Below are 24533 nucleotides of genomic sequence, written 5' to 3'. Positions count from 1 at the left end.
TATGAAATCCATTAAAACGGTCTGACATTTGAAAAATATATATATATATTTTATTTCTAACATATCTAATTTGTTCCTTTTCATACTTCCTTTTTAAATTTTACCTTAATGCAGCTTTATAACATATTATTCTATTTAACAAAAGTTTTTTTATTTATCTCTTCAATATCCTCAGAAATTTTATTTAAAATTTTATCAACGTCCTCTGAAATAATATTCATATTTTGACTGTTGATTTTGTTGGCCATATATTTTAGCATTTGACTTCTCTCTGTAATATCATTTGTGTACCTAGATAAGGAATCTTCCTGTATCTTCCCCTATGTTCACCCATCTCTGCTTAGTCATTTGTCACAGCATCTGAAACGCATCATTTCAGTGCTCCTGCCCAAGGAGGCACTGATGATATCACAAACATATTCACTAATCCACTAGGTTTCTTGGTTCAATTTATTGTTTCTGAGCTTGGTCTTATTACTAATGTGGGCCACAGCTTGTTACAAATCATTGTTGCAGATAGCAGTTAGTTGACATTTTCTTAAACCCAGGGATGGGAGTAAGAGGATTTAAGTTCAGGCTTTAAGTAGTAAAGCTGACTCCAGGTCTCTAATTATATATAGTACTTTGTTTTTGCCCTTATTAGCCTGCATAGGCCAAACTCCTAGATGATGCTGCCAGCTTATCACAAAATCCAGAAAGCCCATGACTTTATGCCTTTGAGTTTCTGTTTTTGATCCAAAGAGAGAATGCTTATTTCTCTTTATTTTTCTTTTGTTGTATTTTATCTTATCCATATTCATTTCATATTTGAGCTAGGGAAATAAACATGTGTAACTATAAATTTATAAGTTTATATACTTAGAGGTATAAGTATAAACTTTTTATCTTATAAAAAAATATTTACGGTATATCATAAATGCCTCAGAAAAAGAGTAATTGACGTAGTATTAAGTTCTAGCCTACATTCAGTAGCAGCAGCAATATACAATGGGCATATATACTGGGCTAAGCATTGTAAGAAAGACTCTCCCATTTGCTAGGTTTAAAAATATATAGGAGTAATAACTTATCATAATCTTCTCCCTTTCTGAGCCAACCAAGAAATAGGCCTCAGAACTGGATATGAAGCAAAATATAATTGATAAACCTTAATTGGAGTGGTTTGAACTTGATTCTCAATCCTTCTGACTTCCTTTTTTAGCCCTTTGGAACCTGCTTATAGGAAGAGCAATACATTTAGCAAGCTTGCTACATGAACCTTTAAGCACAAAGGACCAACCGCCTCCTCCAGGCCTCCTTCCCCTCCCGTGCTCAATGATCTTTACCATATTAATTATTCCCAACTGGGAAATGTTGATCAATGTTTGTCTATCTTTCTCTTTCACCAATTAGCTTGATCCACTTATTTTTCCTGAAAGAAGTCAGTAAGAGATGGAAACAAAGCAACAGTGTCCTTCCATTTACTAACATATGTGCAAAATATCTGAAGAGCTTGTGAAAATGCAGATCTGGTAGGTCTGAGGTATGGCCTTAGATTATGCATTTCTAACAATTTTCCAAATCATGCAGATGCTAGTTTTAAGAAACAAGTTCCTAGAGCAGGATTTTTCAAGACCTTTCAGGAGATACCCAAGATCAAAAGCATTTTTATAATACAAAGACATTGTAGTGGAGTTTTCCAAAGGGTACATGACATGTGATGTTAAAACAATTGAATGCAGAAGAAATGAGAATCCAGCTATCTTTGATAAAGAGATTTGCAAAAATATAAAACAATATCACTCATTTCACTAAATTTTTTTGTTTTGAAGAATATAATTATTTTTCATAAAAAACATTACCTACAATAGCATATAATAGGTTTACTATTATTACCAAATGAATTAACAAATACTTATTTTTTTCTGTTCTAATTTCTATTATGTTAAATATCAGTTATATAACTGACACAAAGCAAAGTTTTTTGGCATCTTCAAAAATTTTTAAATGAATAAAAGAGCCTTAAAATATTTAAGATTCACTGCTTTTAGGAGGATAGAAATTTATTTTCACTTGGCAACAAAACACAAAGAAAGAGAAAGCATGCTCTCTTACTCTATGGATAAGTCAAGAAAACATCAAGAATCCACATATTTTAAAATACCATCTTAGCTCAAAGTACTTGTGGACATTTTTGAAGGAAGAAAAAAGAAAAACTTTGGCTATGACTTATGCTCTTTTTAATGGAATGTCAATAAACATTCAGGGAGTTCTTATTCAAGTCCCTTAATGTTGGGAAATGACAGAACAGGAAAACAAGTGAGTCTTAATCCCAAAATATGCTACATTGCCACAAAAGTAGATGAGTCAGTTTCTCCTTGGCTTCCTTAAATCCTCATATTTTCTTATGCATCCCATGGAGGAATATTTAGGAAGGTATTTTCTTCCTATGTAAGCCAATTTTTTCTTCACCTAACATGCTATTTCTTCTCTATGAGTTTCTTAAAGAGAACAAATGTGGGGAAATAACTCACATAATGCATTTGTTGACCTCACATGGGGAAAATATAAAATGTTTCTGGAAGTTTCAAACCAATATTTCTTCTAGGTATGCTTAGTTCAGTTGGCTCCATTTTGCCCTCACCATTTGTAGCTTTGTACAACTGTTTGCACTCCCGACTTTTTCAACCTCATTTTAAAGGAAGCTCACAGAAGTGTTTTTTGAGCATAACAACATGTTTCACATTTTGCAACTTTCTTCAAACATTTATTGATAAGTAAATTCTGCATTGGATGACATACTTGAAGACAGTATCTCATCTACCACCTTTTCTTTCTTGTGGGCAGCATAAGTAAAATTCTTCAACATGGTAAATTTGATCCATTACTGAGTTCTCTCTTTAAAGTACCTATGTTATTTTTTGTCTTGAAAGATAACTATCTTGCACTTATTTATGTTCTCTTCACTTCCACCATCACCAATAATAGTTAACCTCCTTAGGAAGAACATCTCTTTTAAAGAAAAAGAGAGTTGTGGTTTTAGTTTTTGCTTTAATCCCTTTACCATAGTTGCTTGTTATATGATAATGAGTATTAAAATGAAAAAAAACAGACAAACAAAACCCAGATCTAGAAATGCCATGCAAGTGCATAGGTTGACCATAGTTCAAATCACGAATTGCTATGTATCCTGTATCTAAGTTCTTCAGTGGACCACTCAGTGATTGAAAATGTGAATACCATATACGCTAATGTTGAGTCAAATATATTCCATCATGTGGTAGGAAAGATTAGAGTCATTAATTCTTCCCTCAAGCAAAACCAAGCAATACCATATTGTCACCACCTGAGTTCTCTTCTGGACTTGGGTCTCTAGGACACAAAAGCTTCTATTAAACTGAGTTATACATAGTCTTAATGACTTTAAGCTATAATTCTTGCTCATTTTCTTCAACTTAGAACAAGATTAACAAATACAGAACTTTTTTCTTTTGCTTTATCTCTCCACATCTAATCTCTGAAATTATATGACATTGATTTAATTGAAATCAATTAAGCAAATGTTTGTTAAGAGACTATAAATTTTAAAGTTGTGCTAGGTGCTGAAGGAGGCTTGTGTAGATGGGGATGAGGGAGGTAATAGTCCTCATACTCTGCATGAATGATGGCGGTCTAGTATGTGGCATGAGTGACAAAAAGATAAGGATTTAAATGGCTTTAATATTATCAGGGACTATAAACACAAGAGGATATGAGTGGGACAGATATTCTTAAAATTTTAAAATTCTTCTTTAAAGTTCACATAAAAGTTAGAGGTTATGACCATCAGCATACACATCTTTCTATGTATGCTTTTGGGTTTTCTACTTTGTTGTATCAGGCTTTCCTCCAACCTTAGTAACCAGAGTGTCTTAAATAACTTTACTGTCCACAGACTTAGGGATTCTCTTCCAAAAGCTGCTATCAAGACAAAGTCAGAGATAAACTCTGAGCCAAAATTTAAATGAATATGAAAGAGTGAAAACAAAACCCTCAACTGCTGTAGAGAGTAATTAACAATAATGATAATAATGCATTTATTATTCATTTGCTATGTACCAGGTACTTCACACATATTCAACCTCTTAATCTTCACACACACACACACACACACACCCCCAAAAAAAAACAAAGTATGTGTTGCAATTGTCACTCTTTTGCAGATGAGAAACAGGTACACAAAGGGTCTAAGTAACTTTCCCAGGATCACAGTAGTTTCTACAATGGGATATAAACTTCAGCATCTTGGCTTTTTGTTTGGGGGAGGGTGTACTCAACTGTACAGAAAGTTAGCACATAGTAAATTTTCTACTCCCATGCCTCACAGTTTGGTAGAAATATTTTGTTATAATGTCCAGCCTGGCAGTTTGCATTAACTACTAAGAGCCCCAGTGATCAGTATTTTTCCACGCTATTGGGTCAGGCACAGAGATAAGGCAGGGGAGCTAAACACCTCTTCATAGTACAACTTAGATGTCCTTAAGTTCCAATATTTCACAGGTATTTGAAAAAACTCATAAGATTAAACAGGCTTAGAATAAGAGAAGTACAATTGAAGTCTCAGTTTTGATTAATCATAAATATGAAAATTCTGCAATTAGTATATCAACCCAGCTAAAAGGTGTTGACAATTTTGACACAGACCAACATGAGACATGCACAGGTGAATGACAAAGAACAGAATAATAGAAAATACAAAAATAGAATAAGTGTCACACACTTAGTTACTTCAGACTACAATTTTCGAGAATAATTTAAGAGAGAAGCTTGTTAGTTACCATCAGACTAATAACTATACACTATTTTAGCTCAATATATTAATAGTGAGTATTCATTTTAATGCTCTTTGATTCAAAAATATTTAGATTGTCTACCATATGCAAGGCACTGGGCTGGGAGACATAGCATGTCAAGAATAAAAGGGATGTGTTCATCCAGATTCTTTCTGTTTTAGGTCACAGAACCCCTAATTAAACTAGCTTACTCAAAAGTAAGGATTTCACTGACATTGCTGGAATCGAGGGTTTTAATGATATTACCATCTCATCTTTTCTCTATATTATTTTTTCCCTTTTGCTGCCTTACTTACCTCTGCTTGGCTTCATTCTTTGTCTTTTTCCATTTGGTGGCATCTCTAAGATAAAATGGCAATCAGCAGGGACTGGCTGCTCTGTATTCCCAGCTTCTCACTCCCACCCTTACATACAGGAGGAGTCATATGGCTATATCTGCCATATGGACGATATTCCTGCCGATGGACTACAAGTATTCCACTTCTAGAAAGAGGCAAGTGAGGAAGAGCGTGCCTTCTCTACTCTCTCTCCCTTCTACTCCAGCCTTAGGGGCAGCAGGTTACGGATGGGGCAGGATCCTGAATAACTGCATGGAGCAGCATTCTGCTGGCCATAAACCCACAAAGGACAAAGAATAGATGTTATGTGTAGCCACTGAGAATTTAAGGGTATTTGTTACAGCAGTTAGGCTTTCCTTTTTAATACATGGTCCTTAGATCTTCCGATTCCAGATTTAAAAAGTGCATCTGGCTAGCAGTTTGGGCAAATGTCCCAAGTTGGACTCCAAGGGACAGAGTCTTCCCTGAACCAGCTGCTCTGGCCAAATGTAAGGGGCACTCTAATTTACCAGGTTTGGTATCCAGTGTCCAGATCTGTGGGAAAGGGATCAGCTTTATTCAAACACATATACTGGGTTTCACTGAAAATGTGTGTTTTTATTAGAAAAAGGGTGGTAAAGAAAGGCTATGGGCAAATATCAATAAACATCCAAATACATAATTTTTAAAAAATAGTTAACATACATGTTTTGCATATTAACATGTATCTGTTCATGCCTATTTGCCAGTTACTGAGCTAGAAATTGGAGACACAATAGTGACGGAGACAAACACAGTTGCTGTTTTCATACGCATATATTCTAGTGGGAAAGACAGACACAAAGAGAGAGGGAGAAAGAGGAAGAGCACAGAAAGAAGAAAGAGAAGGAGGCTAAAAGTAATTCTGAGTCACTGAGTTATCTTGATCATGCAAAAAGTTTATTTGTGTAGGAGGGATCAAGCCATTAGACTCCTGTCAACAATCAAAAACAAAAATAAGATTTATTATAGAGAGGAGAAAGGGGAAAAAATCTCATGGTCTCAAGACATTGTTTTGCATTTTTTGAAGGGTAAACTGGCTGGAAGCTAGCAGAGACTGTAGTAGGGTTAGCTTGTCTTTTAATCCTCTTACTACCAGTTATTATTGGATTCTCCGAAAATTCTGTGGAGTTTAGCTGTGGGATATACGTGAGAAACTTTGTTTCATACCAACCGGTTTTCCTTTGTTAATACTTCCACCTTTCTTAGGTTTGATCTGCACCATTTTCCTCATTAGAATTTCCTAAAAGAAAGATATCTAATAAGGTAACAGATGAATGAAATAATTACCTTTGTGATTAATGCTTATCAGACATAAGTGTGGGTCTAAGATGCAGAAAAACAGGCTAGAGATTGTATATTAATTGTAAATATGTGTTTAGTAATTCACAACCAACTATTTGCAATTAATTCTTTAAAGTCATGAGTCAGAAGAACTATTTTATTCAACAGTCACCTAAATCATTTGGACCCACACTGACATGGGCCATCAGAGTCCGATAACCTTTGTGGGCAGATCTGGTGAGGACCTCTTAGAGAAGGATTCTGAACATGGGTTTGAATTTTACAGGGGACAGCACCTCAACCTCATTCTTTTCTACCCACCTTCATTCTCAAAAGACTTTATTGCCCCACACTCATGAAAGATGAGGGAATCTTGCTTCATCACTAACATAAACTGGAAAGGGTGTAGATGAACTGGGAGAGGGTCCTGAAATGAGAAAAAGAGAGCAGCAAAAGTGAGAGTCTAGCTCTTGGGAAGAACCACACAGGAAACCAAGAACAAAGGTTATTTTCCTGAACTGTCAATCAGTCAAAGCCCACTTCCTTCTCCTCTTCCTGCTGCCTCAAAGTTCACCTGTTCATATTTTCAGAAGTCACAGGTGGCAATCTTGTTGGAACCCTCTGATGCTTCAGCTACTGGTGAAAGGGGAGTTTCCAACTGGTTGAGGTCTGGCCAGCTGGGAGGAGAAAAATGAGAGAGTTGATGGTGAAGCCCTGTAGGGGGGTTCCTTCCTGGGACTTAGAATCAATCTTCAGGCAGTAAATCAGGGTGCATTGACACTTCCTGTTTCCAACATGATTGGGGGGTTGAGAAGCAGGAGTGCAAGAAGAGTGGCACCCCCTAAGTACCTGAACCCCCACCTAGGATTGTAACCCAGATAACAGCTCTCCCACCTGTCAGTACCTGACTAGGAAAGGTGTGTGTTAGAGAGGTATGTAATAGTCCATGCACCATCATTAATAAATGATACTGTGTATCTCCCCCATTGACCATCTGAGCAACTTGCAGTGGCCCCAACAGCATGGGTGGGAAGTAAGCAGCTGACTAGGCAGCTGCTGTCTCCATTTCCTTACTGGCCAGGGGTGAGTGAGGCAGTCTCCAATTGATGTTTATCAGCTATGCTTTTACTTTATTGACCGCAGTAAGGAGAGATTGAATAGATTTGAGGAAGACTGTGATATTCTGGCACTTGAGCAAGGTGATGTTAAGATGTAAACTTAACTTCAAAAAAATGTAATTATAGGACTAAGAAACAACTACTCCTGCTACTATTATGACTAGAACTACTACTCATTAAGTAATTTGAAATCTTGCTTGAAATTCGCCACCATGAAAGGAAAAAACAAACCTCAAATGTTTCAAATTACTCTCAGCTGGAAATTCCTGATTATCCATGTGTTTCCAGTAAGGTTTGATTTGAGATGATTTCTGGAAAATATAGAGGAAAAAAAAGGACTCGGGTAACTCATAAAAGCAAGTACTATGTGCATAATGGTGTGAGAAAAGCTAAAACAACATTTCACAGCTGGTCAGCATAAAAAATGGCTTGGTTTTACTTTACAGATAACACCTGTATGTCTTAAATAATACATATGTACGTTATTCATTTGAAGACTTTTATATAAAATTTCTGTGTATAAGAAAAATGAAAATCTAGCTTTTCCAAAAATTTATTTTCTATAATATTAAACCTGATCCTAAAGCATATGTGACCCATCACAACAGATAGATTATCATGTGTGTCCTGTAATATCCTAATCAGACAGCAGAGAAAATGGTTTCAGGTTTTATCAGGCATGCAGTTAACATCCCTGAAAAAGTAAACATGTAGGTCTCAAGAAAGTTTTCTGCGTAAGGGAGGGGGACAGTTGGTCTAATCCCCTCTCCTATTACCCAGCTCTGATCAGGACTTTGTCCTCACCCATCAGCATCAGCGCAGCCTAGAGGCGACTTTGAGTTAGAGTGAGTCTGTGTGTGCGGCACATGTGTGCTGGTGTGTGTTATGCATGACATCGTGTGTGTGCACTGGTAAATCAAGATGCATGCCCCGCCACTGTGTGACATTGGAGGAGATGGAGAGAGAGGGAGAGGGCTGGAAAAGGAGAGGAGAAGGACTTCGCAGGTACAGTTTTACCCTCTAAAAACTCAGAACTCACATCCACATTAGATTAGTAAATATGCTCCTTTCCCGACTCCCAAAGTGTTACCTTGGGTTTTGAAGCAAAGTCTTCTCTAAGAACTGAATTTGCAAAGCTTAGTGGTACAGGAAGAAGCAGCTCACCCAGAGTCTTTAAGGTGGCCCAATGCAGTAGTGGAGTGGTTCCTGCTCATAGCATCTGTGCTCCTGCTACAGAAAGAGAGGACATTAAGAGGGCTCACAATACAGCCATGCCTAGGGGAGGGATCTTGATGTGGGGAAGGAAAACACAGAGCTGAGAGACTTATACATGTAGAGATTCTTCTACATGGGAGGTAAGGAGCAGGTGTTTGGCTAGAGGGGAATATTTTACTGTCAGATATTTCCTCACTCTTACCGTTAAAATCAGAGTTGGGCTGTGGGCAGGGTTGTGGGGAGGAAATGACACTTTAGCAAATGGACATTGGAGAAAATACTAATGGATGCACATATCCTATGGAGGGAAGCTGTGCTGGAAATACAGGGCTCAGAGCACCTGCAGGAGCTATGCTCTTGCTTTGTTTTCCCTATATTTGTATTTTCTAGCTTGCATTCCAAGTATGTGCCGGTGCAATTGGCTCCATCTCGAGTGCCTTTAAAGTTCCATGGTGAGTTCCTTTAAAACATTAATCATGGCTTATTCATCTTCACATGCCTCCAAAGAGTCTCACAAAGCACTTCGCAGTGAGCCCTTGTCAGATATCTGTTAAACTGAATAGATTTTAAAAGGTGTTGTAGATTGCGCACCAAATTAGGAATTGGAAGATTTAGGTTTCCAGAGAGTCAGCGGAGTAGAGAGTCTTCTTCCTTTGGGGAAATGTAAAATGATGTATCAATTGTATTTGTGATCCTATCATCTATAAAAGCAGTGGAAAGTTCTCATTAAATACACACAGATAAAGGTGTTACTTAGAACAATAAAATAAGGAAGTAGCAATTAGTCCACCTAAACATGATTGTTAATATATTTTGCCCTTCTGCTTTAAAAACAAATACTTCAGTTACCTTTTATCCAGGGCAAATTAGTTTCCTTGGACTGACATGTTAATTTCTCTGGAACATAGCACATCCTAATCCACTAGGGTAATATTTTTAAATATTAGCAAATGAACGTCCTAAAGAGTTCAAGTTACTTCACAGAATATACACACACACACACACACACACACACACACATATTCAAGGATAAATTTTCTGAATATGTAAGAATTTACTCATATTTATAAGTTCTATTAGTTCCTTTCCTTGTGAATATGTGGCTCTAATAAATATTTAGTACTTGACATTCACATTTTGAACTTTATCTGTTTCTATCATTTTCTTCAATGTATTTCTAAATATTTGAATAATCTGAGCACAAATGTCATGTAATTAAACTTAAAGGCACAAAATTTAGATTCAGGATTCAGTGAGAAGCTCAGCATTTTTGAAAGAGGAGAAAGCTTCATTAAGAAGAAAATCCAGTTACAATTTTCTGAAATACTAAATAAAAACTCTGTGAATGAAAAGAATTGTAATGAATAAATTTAAACCACTGTCACCTAAAATGCCTGTCTATCAAAAGAAGATCCTCTGAGATTAACAAGATAAAATGGTTATATTTACTGAATGAAGGTTATTTTAGAGTTGGTGTTTAATGCCAAATCTTGGACTCATTTTCACTGGAACTGGTAAAAAGTAAAGTTTGCTATCTGTAGGCACTCAGCAGTGACCACTGGCAACAGAATGGTCAGCATAAGGCTGGATAGAGAAGCCTGCTGGAACCTTGACTCTTCTCCTTTACATGCTGACCCATCCAGCTGGTAGTGTTGGTATTGGGCAAATGACCACTGAGAGACTGAGGGGTTGCAGAATTAAAAGGCAGTAGCCTTCAGCAATAGCAACTTCTTCCCAGGTCCTGATGTACTTTCAAATCCATCAGGGGCTGTTGGGTGTTCCTGGGACGCCAATGATCACTTGTGAGAACTGGATGTCAGGATGTTTCCACCGCCTCCCAGATGACTCCACAGTGTGCTTCAGGCAATGGGCCCCACTGTTGGACAGTTCTGAAATTCCCTGCAGAGGTTTATATCTACACTGAACACTTAAAACCAGTCCTAGACTCTCATGGTCTAGAAGCTCCCTGAGAAAGTGATGAACTTGGGGACCAACCGGGCGTCTCTCCCATCCTTGTCATCACTGAAAACGTGCTAATTATACAGGATTCACTTTTCACTGGTGTATTCGTGAATTAGTTTGAAGAATGATTGGGAAGTGTCGCACTCTTGCCCCTACAGTTAGTAGACTTTGTAACCCTTACCAGGTAGTGGTTAGACCTTCATTGAGGTTTTCCTTCTTTTTTCTTAGATTTGGTAATTAGAGGAAACAAAGAGGACAGAGAAAATGAGTAACAGTGACAATGCCACCCTCATACTAATAAACTCCAATCACCCTCCCCCTCCTCCCCCAAGGGTTCTTTTTCTACTCAAAGGAATTTGTGAGAATGATGGTAAGCCAAGGCCTGTGGCCACAAGCGGTCGTTTTAGGAGGGACAAATACAGATATGGGAATTTACTGTTTAAGTATCATTTAAGCATGAAGAAAGAAAGTATGAGTACAAATTTTTTAAACCTTTTGGAGGAAAAAAAAAAAAGAGCATAATTCCCTTTAAGAGTTAACTCTTTTCGGCCCTGCTTTTTTTTTTAAAGCAAAGGAGGTTCCAGTGGGCCAGGATTAGTGACAGATTGTGGGCACTGAGGAAAGGCGCGCTTGAGAGAAGCGGGAGCCCGCCATCCACACACAAAGCCGCGGAGTGGCCAGGCCGCGGGCTGTCCTGCCTGGGGCCACCGCTGTGCTCCCGGCGCAGCGACGCGCCAGGAAGCGCCCGCGGCTCTCTGGCTGCCTGGCAGCTCTGCTGGTGGCCGGCAGGAGTTAGTCACCCGGAGCCCGAACCAGGAGAGCGTCGGAGCGCGAAGAGACTGGGGAGTGGGGAGGGAGGACACCCGGTACCCGGACGGCTGGCAGCAAGCAAAAGGAGCGCGGGGACGAGGGGACGCACTGGAAGCCGGACGCCCGTGCTGGTGCACAGAGGTGCACCGTCTGCCAGGCCCGAGCGCACGGGCAAAGGGGAGAAACTTGCGGCAGGAACTTCCTACCGAGGGCAAGAAAAGCAGGCGAGGAGGAGGCAGGCAGAGACTTCAAATGTCCCAATAACTTTAAAAACACACCAAAACACCCCTTCAGGAGATGAGGTAAGCCGAGGTTAGCCAAGCCCCATTGGTTGTGAAATATCAGACAGACCCGGAGCCGCTGTGGCTTTAAATGAGGCCAAGGAAATCGTCTGTTTTTCTGGCCCCAAATACTTTTTTTCCCCTCGCCCTCGCTCCCTCCCTCGTCGCTCCTTCCAGCTCACCAGGTCTCGGTCCCTTCCTCCTTCCTCGTCTCCCTTTCCTCGATCACCCTCCCTTCCCCATTTGCCCTCCCCTATCTGATTAGGCGCGGACGGGGAAGGGTGGGAGTGGTGGGGGAAGCTCTCCCTTTAAGAGGCAGCGTGCAGTGACGAATTGTTGAAATTGCCATTGCAGGATGGCATGCCGCTATAAATTCATTGTTCCACCTCCTCGCATCTTCACAGCGCTCGCGCTGCTCTCCGCGCTCGCAGCGGCCGACTGGGGATGACGGCGGGCAGGAGGACACCGCAGCCGAAGGGACACGGACGCGCCGCTTCACCGGCTCGCCGCAGGCCGCCCCCTGCCTTTTTGTTTTAATTTTTATGGCTTTCCCCCTTCTCTCTTTCCTTCCTCCTGGTTCCAGAAGAGCCTAGGAAACCCACAAAATAAGAAAGGAAGTGAGCCCGGGAGCTTGGAAACGCCGCAGCTGACGAGTGCGGAGCAGCACGGGGGTGGGAGGGAGGCGGCGCGCACCAGTTGCCGGCCGGGTGCGCGGTACCTGCCTGACTTTTCTTGGTGCAGCGATCGTGTCTGCATTTCAGTTTTTCTCCTTTTCCCATATTTGCTGAATCTCCACCACCCGGCTTTTTTTTTTTTTTTTTTTTTAATTTTCTTCCCCTTCCCCCCGTCCCTTTTCGGAGCACGAATCCAAACATTTTCCAAATCGACAAAGAAAAGTTCGCACGCCGGTACCGCGGCCCTGACAGGCGGGCGCTGCTGCCGGGTCCCCCTCCCTCCGACACTTGACTCAACCTTGCAAGCAAGTGTGTGTGTGTGTGTGTGTGTGTGTGTGTGCGTGCGTGTGCGCGCCCCGATCCCCCGCCCCGGTAACTTCCCTAGCGAATAACAAGTACTCATAAAGTCCCAGTCGCGCAGCCCCTCCCCGCGGGCAGCGCACTATGCTGCTCGGGTGGGCGTCCCTGCTGCTGTGCGCGTTCCGCCTGCCCCTGGCCACGGCCGGCCCCGCCGCGGCACCTGCCCAGGATAAAGCCGGGCAGCCTCGGGCTGCTGCAGCGTCTGTCCAGCCCAACCGGCGGCAGGGGGAGGAGGCGCAGGAGCGAGCCGAGCCGCCCGGCCATCCGCACCCCCTGGCGCCGCAGCGCAGAAGCAGCGGGCTCGTGCAGAACATCGACCAACTCTACTCGGGCGGCGGCAAGGTGGGCTACTTCGTCTACGCGGGCGGCCGGAGGTTCCTCCTGGACCTAGAGCGGGATGGCTCGGTGGGCGACGCTGGCTTCGTGCCCACAGGGGGCGGGCCGAGCGCGCCCCGGCGCCATCGGGGCCATTGCTTCTACCGGGGCACCGTGGACGGCAGCCCCCGCTCCCTGGCTGTCTTTGACCTTTGCGGGGGTCTCGATGGCTTCTTCGCTGTCAAGCACGCGCGCTACACCCTGAAGCCGCTGCTGCGCGGGCCCTGGGCGGAGGCGGAGACCCGGCGCGTGTACGGGGATGGGTCCGCGTGGATCCTGCACGTCTACACCCGCGAGAGCTTCAGCTTCGAGGCCCTGCCGCCGCGCGCCAGCTGCGAGACCCCCGCGTCCCCGTCGGGGCCCCGAGAGCGTCTCCCTGCACACAGCAGCCCGGCCCACCGCGCAGCACTGGCACCGCAGCTCTCGGACCAGTCCGCTCTCTCGCCGGCTGGGGCCCCAGGACCTCAGACGTGGTGGCGGCGGCGGCGCCGCTCTATCTCCCGGGCCCGCCAGGTGGAGCTACTCCTGGTAGCTGACGCGTCCATGGCGCGGATGTACGGCCGGGGTCTGCAGCATTACCTGCTAACCCTGGCCTCCATCGCCAACCGGCTCTACAGCCACGCCAGCATTGAAAACCACATCCGCCTGGCCGTGGTAAAGCTGGTAGTGCTGGGCGATAAGGACAAGAGCCTGGAAGTGAGCAAGAACGCGGCTACCACGCTCAAGAACTTTTGCAAGTGGCAGCACCAGCACAACCAGCTGGGAGATGACCATGAGGAGCACTATGACGCGGCCATCCTGTTTACTCGGGAGGTAGGTCCAGCCCGGGCGGGTGGTCCCAGCCCTGGGATAAAGAGGTAGGTGGAAGGGACAGTCTTGCTGATGGCTTTCCTTCTCCTACAAATCGCCTGCCAGTGGGGATTTTCATAACTGCTTCTTGCAGGAAACCCAGCCAGCCCTGCTCCTGTATTCAGATTAGTCCCCACAGCAATTCCTGCCTTAAATGACTAGACCTGCTTGGGCAGTCAATCAACAATCATCAGTAATGCTGGGTGCCATCCAGTCTGAGATGTTGTGGTATAGGTGCATAAACATGATAAGAAGTCACTAGAATGCTTGGGGAAAGGAACAAAGTTACATGGGAAAAGAAGAAAACAGGATTGCCTGTGGAATCCTGAGTCTTCTACCTTCCTGTGAAACCGGATATATTACTTTGTCTAACCTAATGGAAAGGGTTGGATGGTTGATTTCTTTTAGTCACTTTTATCTGATGATCTTCCTTTGTAAATGTCCATACCTTCTTGCTTGAACTCCTCCTGCAACACAAGCGGAGGGAAGACTTTCCAAAGGACTCCTTTATGAATCTGGCTTCCTACTGAAGTTCTTACATGTCCACTTTGGAATTTCAGTTCTTGGGACGGGAGGAATGTGGGAAGGCCAGGAGGATATAGAAACCCAATCAGCTGAAGAGACAAACTTGTGAGGTCCTTAACAGCTCCTTTGCCTAGTCCGCCTGTGCACCACGGCATTGCCCAAGCAAACTCAGCTGCCCAAAAGGGGTCACATCCAGTTCACGTGTTTGGGCTTTGGATGAATCTGTTTCTGAAACCCTAGTGTAGAAGATCTGGGCAAAGAGTCAAGATGTGAAGAAGGAATGTTTTCCCAGGATTTCCCTCTTTTAAGGAAGATGGTTACAGAAAAGAAAAGAAGTGGATGTTTATAGGCCTAGAGAGTCTGGGAGGAACACAGTATCCATTTATTTTTATTTTGTTTGTCGTTTTTTCGTGACCGGCACTCAGCCAGTGAGTGCACTGGTCATTCTTATATAGGATCCGAACCCGCGGCGGGAGCGTCCCCGCGCTCCCAGCGCAGCACTCTACCGAGTGCGCCACGGGCTCGGCCCCACAGTATCCATTTATATAGTCATTAGACCACCACGTCAGTGTGACAGTCAGACAGAGTCTAGGTTGGTTTGGGGCCTGGCTTTTGCATGGTTCTGAACCTCAGTTTTCACAACTCTGCTCTGATTGGCAGTTTTAAGTTGTGCCTCTCAGATGCCTGGTAAGAATCGACTTTTAAAGCTCATTCTTGTGTTTGAGACCCATCCAGAGCAGATGGAGGATTGCAAACTCTGAAGTATCATGTAAAATCATGGTATGAAATGGAGCAAACGAAACGGGGGTGGGATATTAAATGATGCATTGCAGGAGACTTGGGAATCACACAGCTTCACTACCTAATTCTTCTATTTTTACTGAGGCACCCCTGGTATGAAGGAAAAGCGTTCATAAATTTGGAGTAGAGAAACGCTTGTGGTTCATGGGGTAGACATGAATGTAAACCACATATAAACAAAGACACTGGAGGGTAGCAGTTTAGGGAGAAGTAGGCAGCACACAGTGCTATGCACAATGGAAAATCTTTCTCTTTGTTAAGTGAACTTCTGGAAGCCATCCTTTAATCCCTCTGCACAACATTCATCTTTGAAATGGTAGAACATTTGTTTTGTAGCCTTTCCTATGAAGTGAAGTTCTCCTGTAAAACTATCCCTTTCTTATTAGGTTTCCAAGTCCTTTTTTTTTTTTTTTTTTTTAAAGCAACTTTCCATGTCTGGGTTTCCTTGCATTGCTGCATCACAAGAGACTGCCAAGGAGGCTTTAGGGAGTTTATGGAAGGAGACTCTCTAAAGAAAGAGGAAAAAATACTTTTGTAGGCATACTGCTCCAGAGAGTAGATCATTTTAATATTTGCTTTCATTTTTAAACACAAATGCACATTCCATAATTTTAAAATAAAAATTCATAGAAGGCCCCTGACTCCCTACCTCCTACAGTGTAATTTTCCTAATTGTTTTCCAGAATAAAAGGGAAGTAGTCAGTGATTTGAAATAATCAGTCTGTTGCTTTTTCTAGATTTGTTTTTTGTTTCAGTAAGGAACAATTCCTATTTTCTAAACTCTGAAACTTATCAGCATGTTTTAAATAGATAAAAGCAAGGGAGAAATAAATTAACAGCCTAATTTTAATTAGTGTTATAAAATTGTACATTTTTCAAACTAGTCTACACATGGAAAATATTTTACATGGACCTTCCCTGCCTCCTTCCCAAGCAGAACCATACTTTTAGTAAAGCAAATCTCATTTAGTTTGTGGTTGACCTTCTAATTTTGTGAGAATCAAATATTTGAAAAGCATGTGTATTAAGAATATATGCACCTAATTTAAAAGAGTGCTACTAACTAGGGGGCTGAGAAAAATATTTCCAGACGATTATGTAGCACTCAATTGAGTGTACTTCAAAATGCAAAGTTAATCTCCACCTAATACTTCAGAAAGTGAAAAACAAAACAGCTGGAGGAGAGATGACCTGAGCTCTGCTATCTCATGGAAATCAGATATCCTAAGGCCTAAGGGAAAACTTCCATGGCTGTTTCTTTTTCAGTGATAAATACCCAGATTTGGCACCAGGATTCAACTTTTACAACTCTGTTTTGAATGGAAGAAGTATGTTGCTTAGCAGCCAGACGCCAAGCCATCAGATCCATGTTTTGATGGGCTCTGACTCCTGTTCAAATTTTGTGTCCAGATGTCATCTCCTAAACTGCTTGTTTTTCAGGCACGAAACAAATGTGTGAGGATATGTTTTCCACCGCTGTTTACTAGACGAGGCCACTTAGACATTTTGTCTGGGAGTCAGCAGAATAGTGCTAGTAATTCATCTATCAAACTAGCACATTCACTGTCAATACTGTACCCCAGCACCGCACTCCAGAGCTGTTCTAATTAGAGAAACTTAGCACCAGTCAATTGTCTGGCATAGAAGTCATTTTCATTCTGGAATGGCACTTATGCTGGAATTCACACCACTTCTGCCATCAAATGATAGAAATCCGACCTCCCCAGGCTTTTTAATTTTCTTGCCAGAATCTCTTCATTGTTCCTGTCTTCCTCTTTATTTTAAAATAATTCTTTGAAATCAAACTCTTAAACCCATTTTGTAGACCATTTACTCATATTTAGAAACAAAAGCTTACCTGCTTGATAACAAAATTGGAAATTGTTTAACATCTCCCACCCCTCTACAACACCAATTAAAGCCCTATCCTTTCATGGATTAAAAGCATTGGATTGAAATTGAACCAGCTAAGAGCCTGCAATGTAAAAAGGTTCACTCACTTTCATTAATTATCAGTGTGCCAGTTAATAGGCTATTGTCTCAGCTAAAAACTTTCTTCTATATTCTTCTGCTTTACCATGCTAGGGCTGCGCCCTTACAGACAGCGAGCGTTTCTCCTCTACCTTCTGGCTCCTTGTTAGGTTCTGACAATAGGGGGCACTAGAGGGAGACCAGCAGCTTCAAAGAGGGGGAGGGATGTACTTTTTCTCATTGGCTTGCTCGCTGGACCGACTAATTCAGTCACATATTTGAGTTCAGACCTCATTCCTTGAACCTTCATCAAGGAGTCATAACCTATAGGTCAATCCTAATTAAGAAAAGGCTAAATAACTCGGAAATGGAGGACTGGTAGCTGATTAAGCAGCTCTAGTTGATACCTTTAAAATAAATTGTGAGGAATATTCTGGAAAATCTAAAGAATATTAAAGACAATATACCACAACATATAGGACCTACTGCATTGTTGTATTTCTTACATTGGCAATGCCTGTGTACACCTCCTATGTGTGAGACAATTATCTGAAGGTAGCAAGATGGAAAATACTTGGTCCCTGCCCACCCACAGAGAGGAAGCAGATACATGCATAGTCACTCTAATATTAGAAAAAATTCTGATAAATGCTTAACTGTGCTATAAACAAAGTCTGTGAAAGGAAAGGGGAGGAAACAATTAATTCTAGCTATTGAATTTGTCCTTGAATTTGTCCTTGAAGGATGGATAGATTTGATTTGGATTGAACCAGCTGTCACTGAGCAGTTTTTATGTATTATCCATGGCCATAAACCATTTTATAATTAATCCTTTCGACATTCTGCAACTACTGTATCATTATTTTAATTTGACAGATAAGGACATTCATGTGAAGAGAAACAGAACTAATCTTCTTAGAGTAACAGCTGACAAATGGCAGAGGGAGAAGATTATCCTGTCTAGTGCTCTCTAAACCAAAAATATTATAACTAATTTATTCCAACACTCAATATGTTCCTTAAAGGCAGAGAGGGATTCAGAGGTTTATAAATTGGCCCCTTTCCTAAGAATCCATTCCTGGAAACAGACAAGGAAATGGATAATTGCCAGAGCATGATGACTTTTAGGATACATGTGATCATAACATATCATGGAAGCACATAAGAATGTTGCAGAACCCAGAGTAGGAGTTAGCCAGACCTATAAGGAAGAGATAGACATTGCAGACACATCAAACCATCATGTGCAAAGGCCCTGTGACAGCATGGTAATTCTGTGAAATGTATGAGGTTAGCTGCGATAAAACAGGTACTATGAGAGTGGAATGATGATAGATTAGTTTGTAGAAGATAATACCCACCAGCTTATAGTAGAAACTGCATACCATGTTTATTAGTCTGCTTGGGCTATCATAACAAAATACCATAGAATGGGTGATTTAAACAGCAGAAATTTATTTTCTCACAGTTCCATAGGCTGGAAGTCCAATATCAAGTTTCCAGTAGATTTGGTTTTGGGCTCTCTTCCTAGCTTGTAGGTGGCCACCTTCTTGCTTTGTGCTCACATGCTCTTTTCTGGTGTCAGTGTAGAGAGAGAGAGAGAGCACTCTCTAGTGTCACTTCTAAGGACATTAACTATTGGATCAGGGCCGCACCCTAATGACCTTGGTTAACCTTATTTATATCCTTTTAGGTCTTATCTTCAAATACAGTCACATTGGGATCAGGGCTTCGACTTACAAATTTTGAGAGGGTACAAGTCAATTCGTAACACCATGCTAAAAAGTCTAAATTATAAATAAAATGAAATGAGAATCAACGGAAAGAACATTAGTGGGAAAACAGCAGTGACCAGAAGTGTGTCCTGGAATGACCCTGTGGCTAAGCCACTGGACTGGATCCTGGGGAAGCCCTTGCAGTCTATTTCAGTAATCTTCAAGAGAAGTCTCGAGGTGGTCTAAACTAAAGTAGTGGCATTAGGAAGTGAGAGGCATGGATCAAGTCAGGAAATGTTAAAAAGAGGCAGATGTGAGTAAATTAATCCTTTCTAGCACAGGAATATCTCGGGCTAAGGTTTGGGGCCAATGTGTTTCTGAGATGTGCAAGAAATAGTGACCAGGACGGAGCACAAGGGTGTGGTGGAGGCAAGCAGGAAGACTGGGCTTGCACTGTGCACATTTTGAATGCGAGGCTAAGGTTAGTGTGGAAGAGTGGAGGAATCTTAGGAGATTTGTGCTCTTAGAAGGTAACTGACCACAGCATGTCATTAGGGAAGTTACAGGAGGCAAAGGGACCAGTTAGAAGTCTCAGGTCCAGGCAGAAAAGAATAATTGAAAGAACAAAAAATAGAGGACAAGTACTGCACCTTAACAGTGACTGATTACATATGCCAAGTAAGAGAGAGGCAAGTTAACGATGTCACCAGGTTTCTTATCCAGCATTTCCATTTTCTTGTTTTCTGGAATATCTTTGGCAGTGCATTTTGTACATTATTATGCCTCCAAATTATCGTTTTACCAAACATACCATAGAGATGAAAACCATGCTGTTCTTTATTTGCTGCAAAAAAGAAATTTGCTTGACCAAGTGCAGACTGTGAATGAAAATGATAATATTAACATCAAGGATAACATATGTGATGATTTAACAATACCATGATGAAGTAAGTTCAGGAATTGGGGTGTTTAGATATAGTTTTGAATTTCAGCTTCACTATGCTCGAGCTTGAGACTTTGGACACTTAATTCCCCTGAGCTTTTATTTCTTCATGTATAAGTTGGAGTGTTTTCAGTTAATACGAACACATGGACAGCTGGAACAAGCCCTGGATATCACCTGGCCCAAACTTTTTAAGTTAATGATGAACTTTGTCTCGAAGCATATCAATGATTTACACAATGTTTCTTAATAGCATTAGGATGCAAAAGTAATCTACCTGACTCTCTCTCTCTCATCAACTTCTGTTCCCATTCTCCAAAATGACTCTTCTGAGCATCTACTCCCCTCAATTTCCAACTTGCTCCAGCCCTTCTTCCCTCACTTCTCACCTTACATTTATTAGACAAATTTCATATCTTGGAACGCTGGGCCACGCTCTCCTTCCAGCGTCCCCTGCTAACCCTCCACCCAACAAATCCTGTACTCCAGCCGCAACAAACTTCTTGCCATTCCCAAAACAGGCCCAGCCTTTTACCATCTCATGACATTTCACAGTCTTTCCTTGTTAGAGTACCCTTCCTCTAGACTATCAGATCCATCACCTCCTATGAAATGCCTTTATTGATTCCCTCAAGAAGAGTTCATCTATTCCTCTTCTGTACTCCCTCAACAATCTGTTCATAATAGAATGGTTTTCTATCCTCTTGATGTATCTGTTTTGCTCCCTAGATCACAATGTTTCTTAAGAGCCAAGGTCAGATCTTATTTCATTTATTTACCACAGTGCACTTAGCACAGTGTCTGGCAGATTGTAGGCACACAAAAACCTGGGTCTTTTGGCCCCTAATTCAGCTGGGATCTGTATGTTTGGTATCACCTAGTTGTGTCTAGAGGCATGGATAGAGATTGTATAACATGGGTCATTGTAATGGTTGGCCTAACAGTCCCAATTAATATAGTCTCTACCGAAGTCCAAAATCAAGACCCATAATATTGGGGATTGCTATATAGGTAGCCAGAAAGGCAAATGCCACCTCAGGAATAAGATTGGCAGAACAAATGTGCGTGGGTGTGTGTAAGTGTGTGTGTGTGTGTGTGTGTATGTGTGTGCGCACACGCGCATAATTCTTATGACTAAAATATGTACCAAATCTGATTAACTTTTCTATTACTAACCTCTCTTGACTAAGAATTGTGTAGACAGGTGGGTAAACATCTCAAGCCTAGTTAAACCCTCTTTTGTGCCCTTCCTTTGAACTCCACACTTGCCCTTACCAGAAGGTAATATCTATAGAAACAGAAGTTGCTGTTATCTAACTCCTGTATAAGGTGTTCTTCCTTAATTTTAGCTGCTTTTGCTGCAGTTGTGATAATATTTACCCTTCTCAGTATCTGTGTTTCTTCTATCTCCTCCCCTCAGCATATTTATGTTGCATGGGAGACGTACCTGTCAGTCAAGGCAAGATATCCTACAGCTCCCATGATTTGATTCACTTTGCACATGCATATCTGCTTGGTTCGTTTTCCCCACCCAGTACTGACCACTGTGATTTTCCAAGTCACGCTATCTTCTGGGCATCTGCTTTTCAAAACAGCATACTTTGATGCCTCCCTGTCTCCCACCCGCTCCCCGAGAATAGTCTCAGTTACTATTAGTAATTTCACATTCCATGATAAATTACGAGCCTTCCCATATCCATAGTCTTTTGAAAGGTTACACCTGGTGAATGGTCATAGTGTCAGTGAGCTTTCTGTCAAAGCTTTGTTGGTCTTGCAAACCATCTTCAATATATTTTTGAGTTAGATATAACATCTCAGTCTTGTATCCTGGCCAACACCACACCACAAGATCAACAGTTAAATCTATGCATGCTCTTCCAATCCTTACATTTCACTAATTCTTCTATTGCATTACTCTTCACACCATGGTGATGGGATATTGATCCTGCATAAAAAGAGCTACCTTTAATATAACAAATACTTAATTGACTTTCAGATCCACACTGAACCAGCAGAAAAGCTCTTGTCAGTACTTTTAATTAATTTACCACTTACATGGATCTTATATGTGATATTTTTTCAGTATCTCCTGCCTCCAGATCTAGGTTTTAGTGTGTGTGTGTGTGTGTGTGTGTGTGTGTGTGTGTGTGTGTGTGTGTGTGTGTGTGCGCGCACTCGCGCGTGCGTGTACATGTGCATGTGCATGCTATTGCCCCAATAGCATCCTTACCCCTACTCTGAATCTTTAAAAATTTTATAAACTTCAAGTAGGTTTGTACCTATAAATGTTGTTAAAAAATCACCACCAGAAAATAGACATGAATGAGATATACTGTATACTTAATAAATGTATATACGAGTTGGTTTTAAAACCCTTAGATGAACGAACGTTGGATCACAAAGAAATTCAGATATTCATTGTCAATTTTCAGGGTGAAACCATAACTGCACTAACAAGGTTTGAAATTGAGTGAGTGATATGGAGAGGTTGCCTGCTTACATGATTATAATTACAGAAATATATAGAAATATATAGTAAGGCTATGTAGTCAAAGAGGTTTAATCAGTACGGTTAAATAAGTGCTTCTGATCATAATTTGTAACATACACACATTTCCATGGCAAAGGGACAAATGCATTTAATGCAATTCAAGGATGATGAGGAGGGTGATGGCTTCTAACGAGCAATTGATTAGCAGTAAACAGAGAAATTAAGAATCTAGTTTAAACTCCATTTAGAACAGGAGGGCCGTTTTCCTTTGCTGTGGCTCCTCATCCAAGCTTATTAATGAAGTAAGAAGAAGGAAAAACCTAATTCTTGGATTATATTATTTGAAGATAATGAACCCCAAATTGTGAAGATAAACATAAATCTTGGTTAAAAAATAAATATATGCAGAAATAACCTAAAGTGACAAGCAACTCACTTAAGTTATGACCTGAGTCTTTGATTCTAGAACTACTAAAATGATTGGGAGGTAATAAGGATTGAAAAATGTATTGTACTATACTATTATCTAGAAGACTGATTATTATGCAAAAGTGTATTCCAATTTCAATTTTAAAAACTACTAATTTTTTCTCAACAGCTGTAATTTGGGATCCCATGGGATGACATTTGAGGATACACAGGAAACTTTGTAAGGTTATTGTTGGTTTGGTGACTTGATTTGCCAAGGCTACTTGGGCAACATTTACAGTATCTGAAGCTACAATAACATGGTAGCCGCTCTGTAATTCATTACAGCTGCGAACACGTAATATACAGAACACAATAAGGACCTGAAAATGTGCCAAAGAGAATAGGGTATATCTTTTAAACACTCTTCACCTTGGTTTGGATTTTTATGTAGCACAACAGAAAAGTCTTAGAAGAGTGTGTAGACATTGAGTATGTAGAATTGGTTATGTATTCATGCTATCTTGCACTGGTTGCCTGAAGGCTGTTGAGGTCCTTATAGCATGTGGTATATTAAAGGTGTATGAGGACTACAGTGCGTCTGAATGTGTGTCACAATTCAAACCAATTAAGCAAATGTTTGTTGAGTTCCTACACATAATTTGGATACTGTGGTAGGTGGGCATGCAAAGATGATTTCTGTAATAGAAACAACACTTATTTCAACTAGCAAACAGTCGTCTTTCATAGTAAATAATGTTTTTTAAAACCATTTTCTTCAGCAGTTATTAACTTATGGCTCACTAGAAATACTACCTTACATTTTGGATATAAGTGGACATACAATTAATTCATTTTCATTGAAAACCATAGTCAAGCTCAAGAAATTCTGATGTTCACTAATACTCAAATAGTATTTAAAGGGAAAGTTTATCATTTCAAATCCATCATGTCAAAAATTGTGGCTTATATTTTCTCTTTATATATTAGATCTTAAAAGCCTTGTTGATGGCCCTTTCATCTAAATCGGTAATATTTAACCTTTTGAGAATCTCTTAAAAGCTATTCAAGTTCTCATCAGAAAAATGCATATGCTCACACACATACACACAATATATTACATATATTTTCTGAGGATTGTTCAGATTGAGAAATACTATGTTAAATGCTATTAGTAAGAGTGCATTTCTGAAGATGCAACCTATAAAATTACCATTCATTTTGGAAATTAAGAGATGATCTTTCAAAGAATTATATTTATGGATTAAAATTTAGTTTCCTATCCAAATTACTGATAAGTATGTATTTTGTCACAAAGGTGTGGCTGTAGTTTGCCCCTGTGATGGAAAAAAAATAGTTAGGCCAGGCTTCTGATAAATTTAGCATGAATTTAAGTCAGAAGATTAGGGCTTTCCTAAGCATGACCATATGTGGAGGTGATCCTTTGACATATATGCATTACAGCTTTGTTATGTAGTCATACTGTCTTGCACTGGTTGCCTGAAGGCTGTTGAGGTCCTGATAGTATGTAGCATATTTGGGGCTGTTATTATTGCAATGGACAAGCTACAATTCTAAGACATC

At 40.9% G+C, this 24533-nt stretch overlaps 1 protein-coding gene across 1 annotated transcript in view; it reads left to right on the top strand.

The window, feature by feature from the left end:
* The first annotated feature begins 12659 nt into the window (after positions 1-12659).
* Positions 12660-24533, top strand: part of ADAMTS5 (ADAM metallopeptidase with thrombospondin type 1 motif 5) — a 44508-nt gene continuing 32634 nt past the window's right edge. Inside the window, exon 1 of the mRNA XM_063099163.1 lies at positions 12660-14059. Within this exon, the coding sequence (XP_062955233.1) occupies positions 12956-14059 (1104 nt within the window). The 5' untranslated portion in view covers positions 12660-12955. The remainder of the gene's footprint in view (positions 14060-24533) is intronic.

The sequence above is a fragment of the Cynocephalus volans genome, chromosome 1 (assembly GCF_027409185.1).
Source record: "Cynocephalus volans isolate mCynVol1 chromosome 1, mCynVol1.pri, whole genome shotgun sequence".
Taxonomy (NCBI): Eukaryota; Metazoa; Chordata; class Mammalia; order Dermoptera; family Cynocephalidae; genus Cynocephalus; species Cynocephalus volans.
This window is presented reverse-complemented; position numbering and strand designations above follow the sequence as displayed.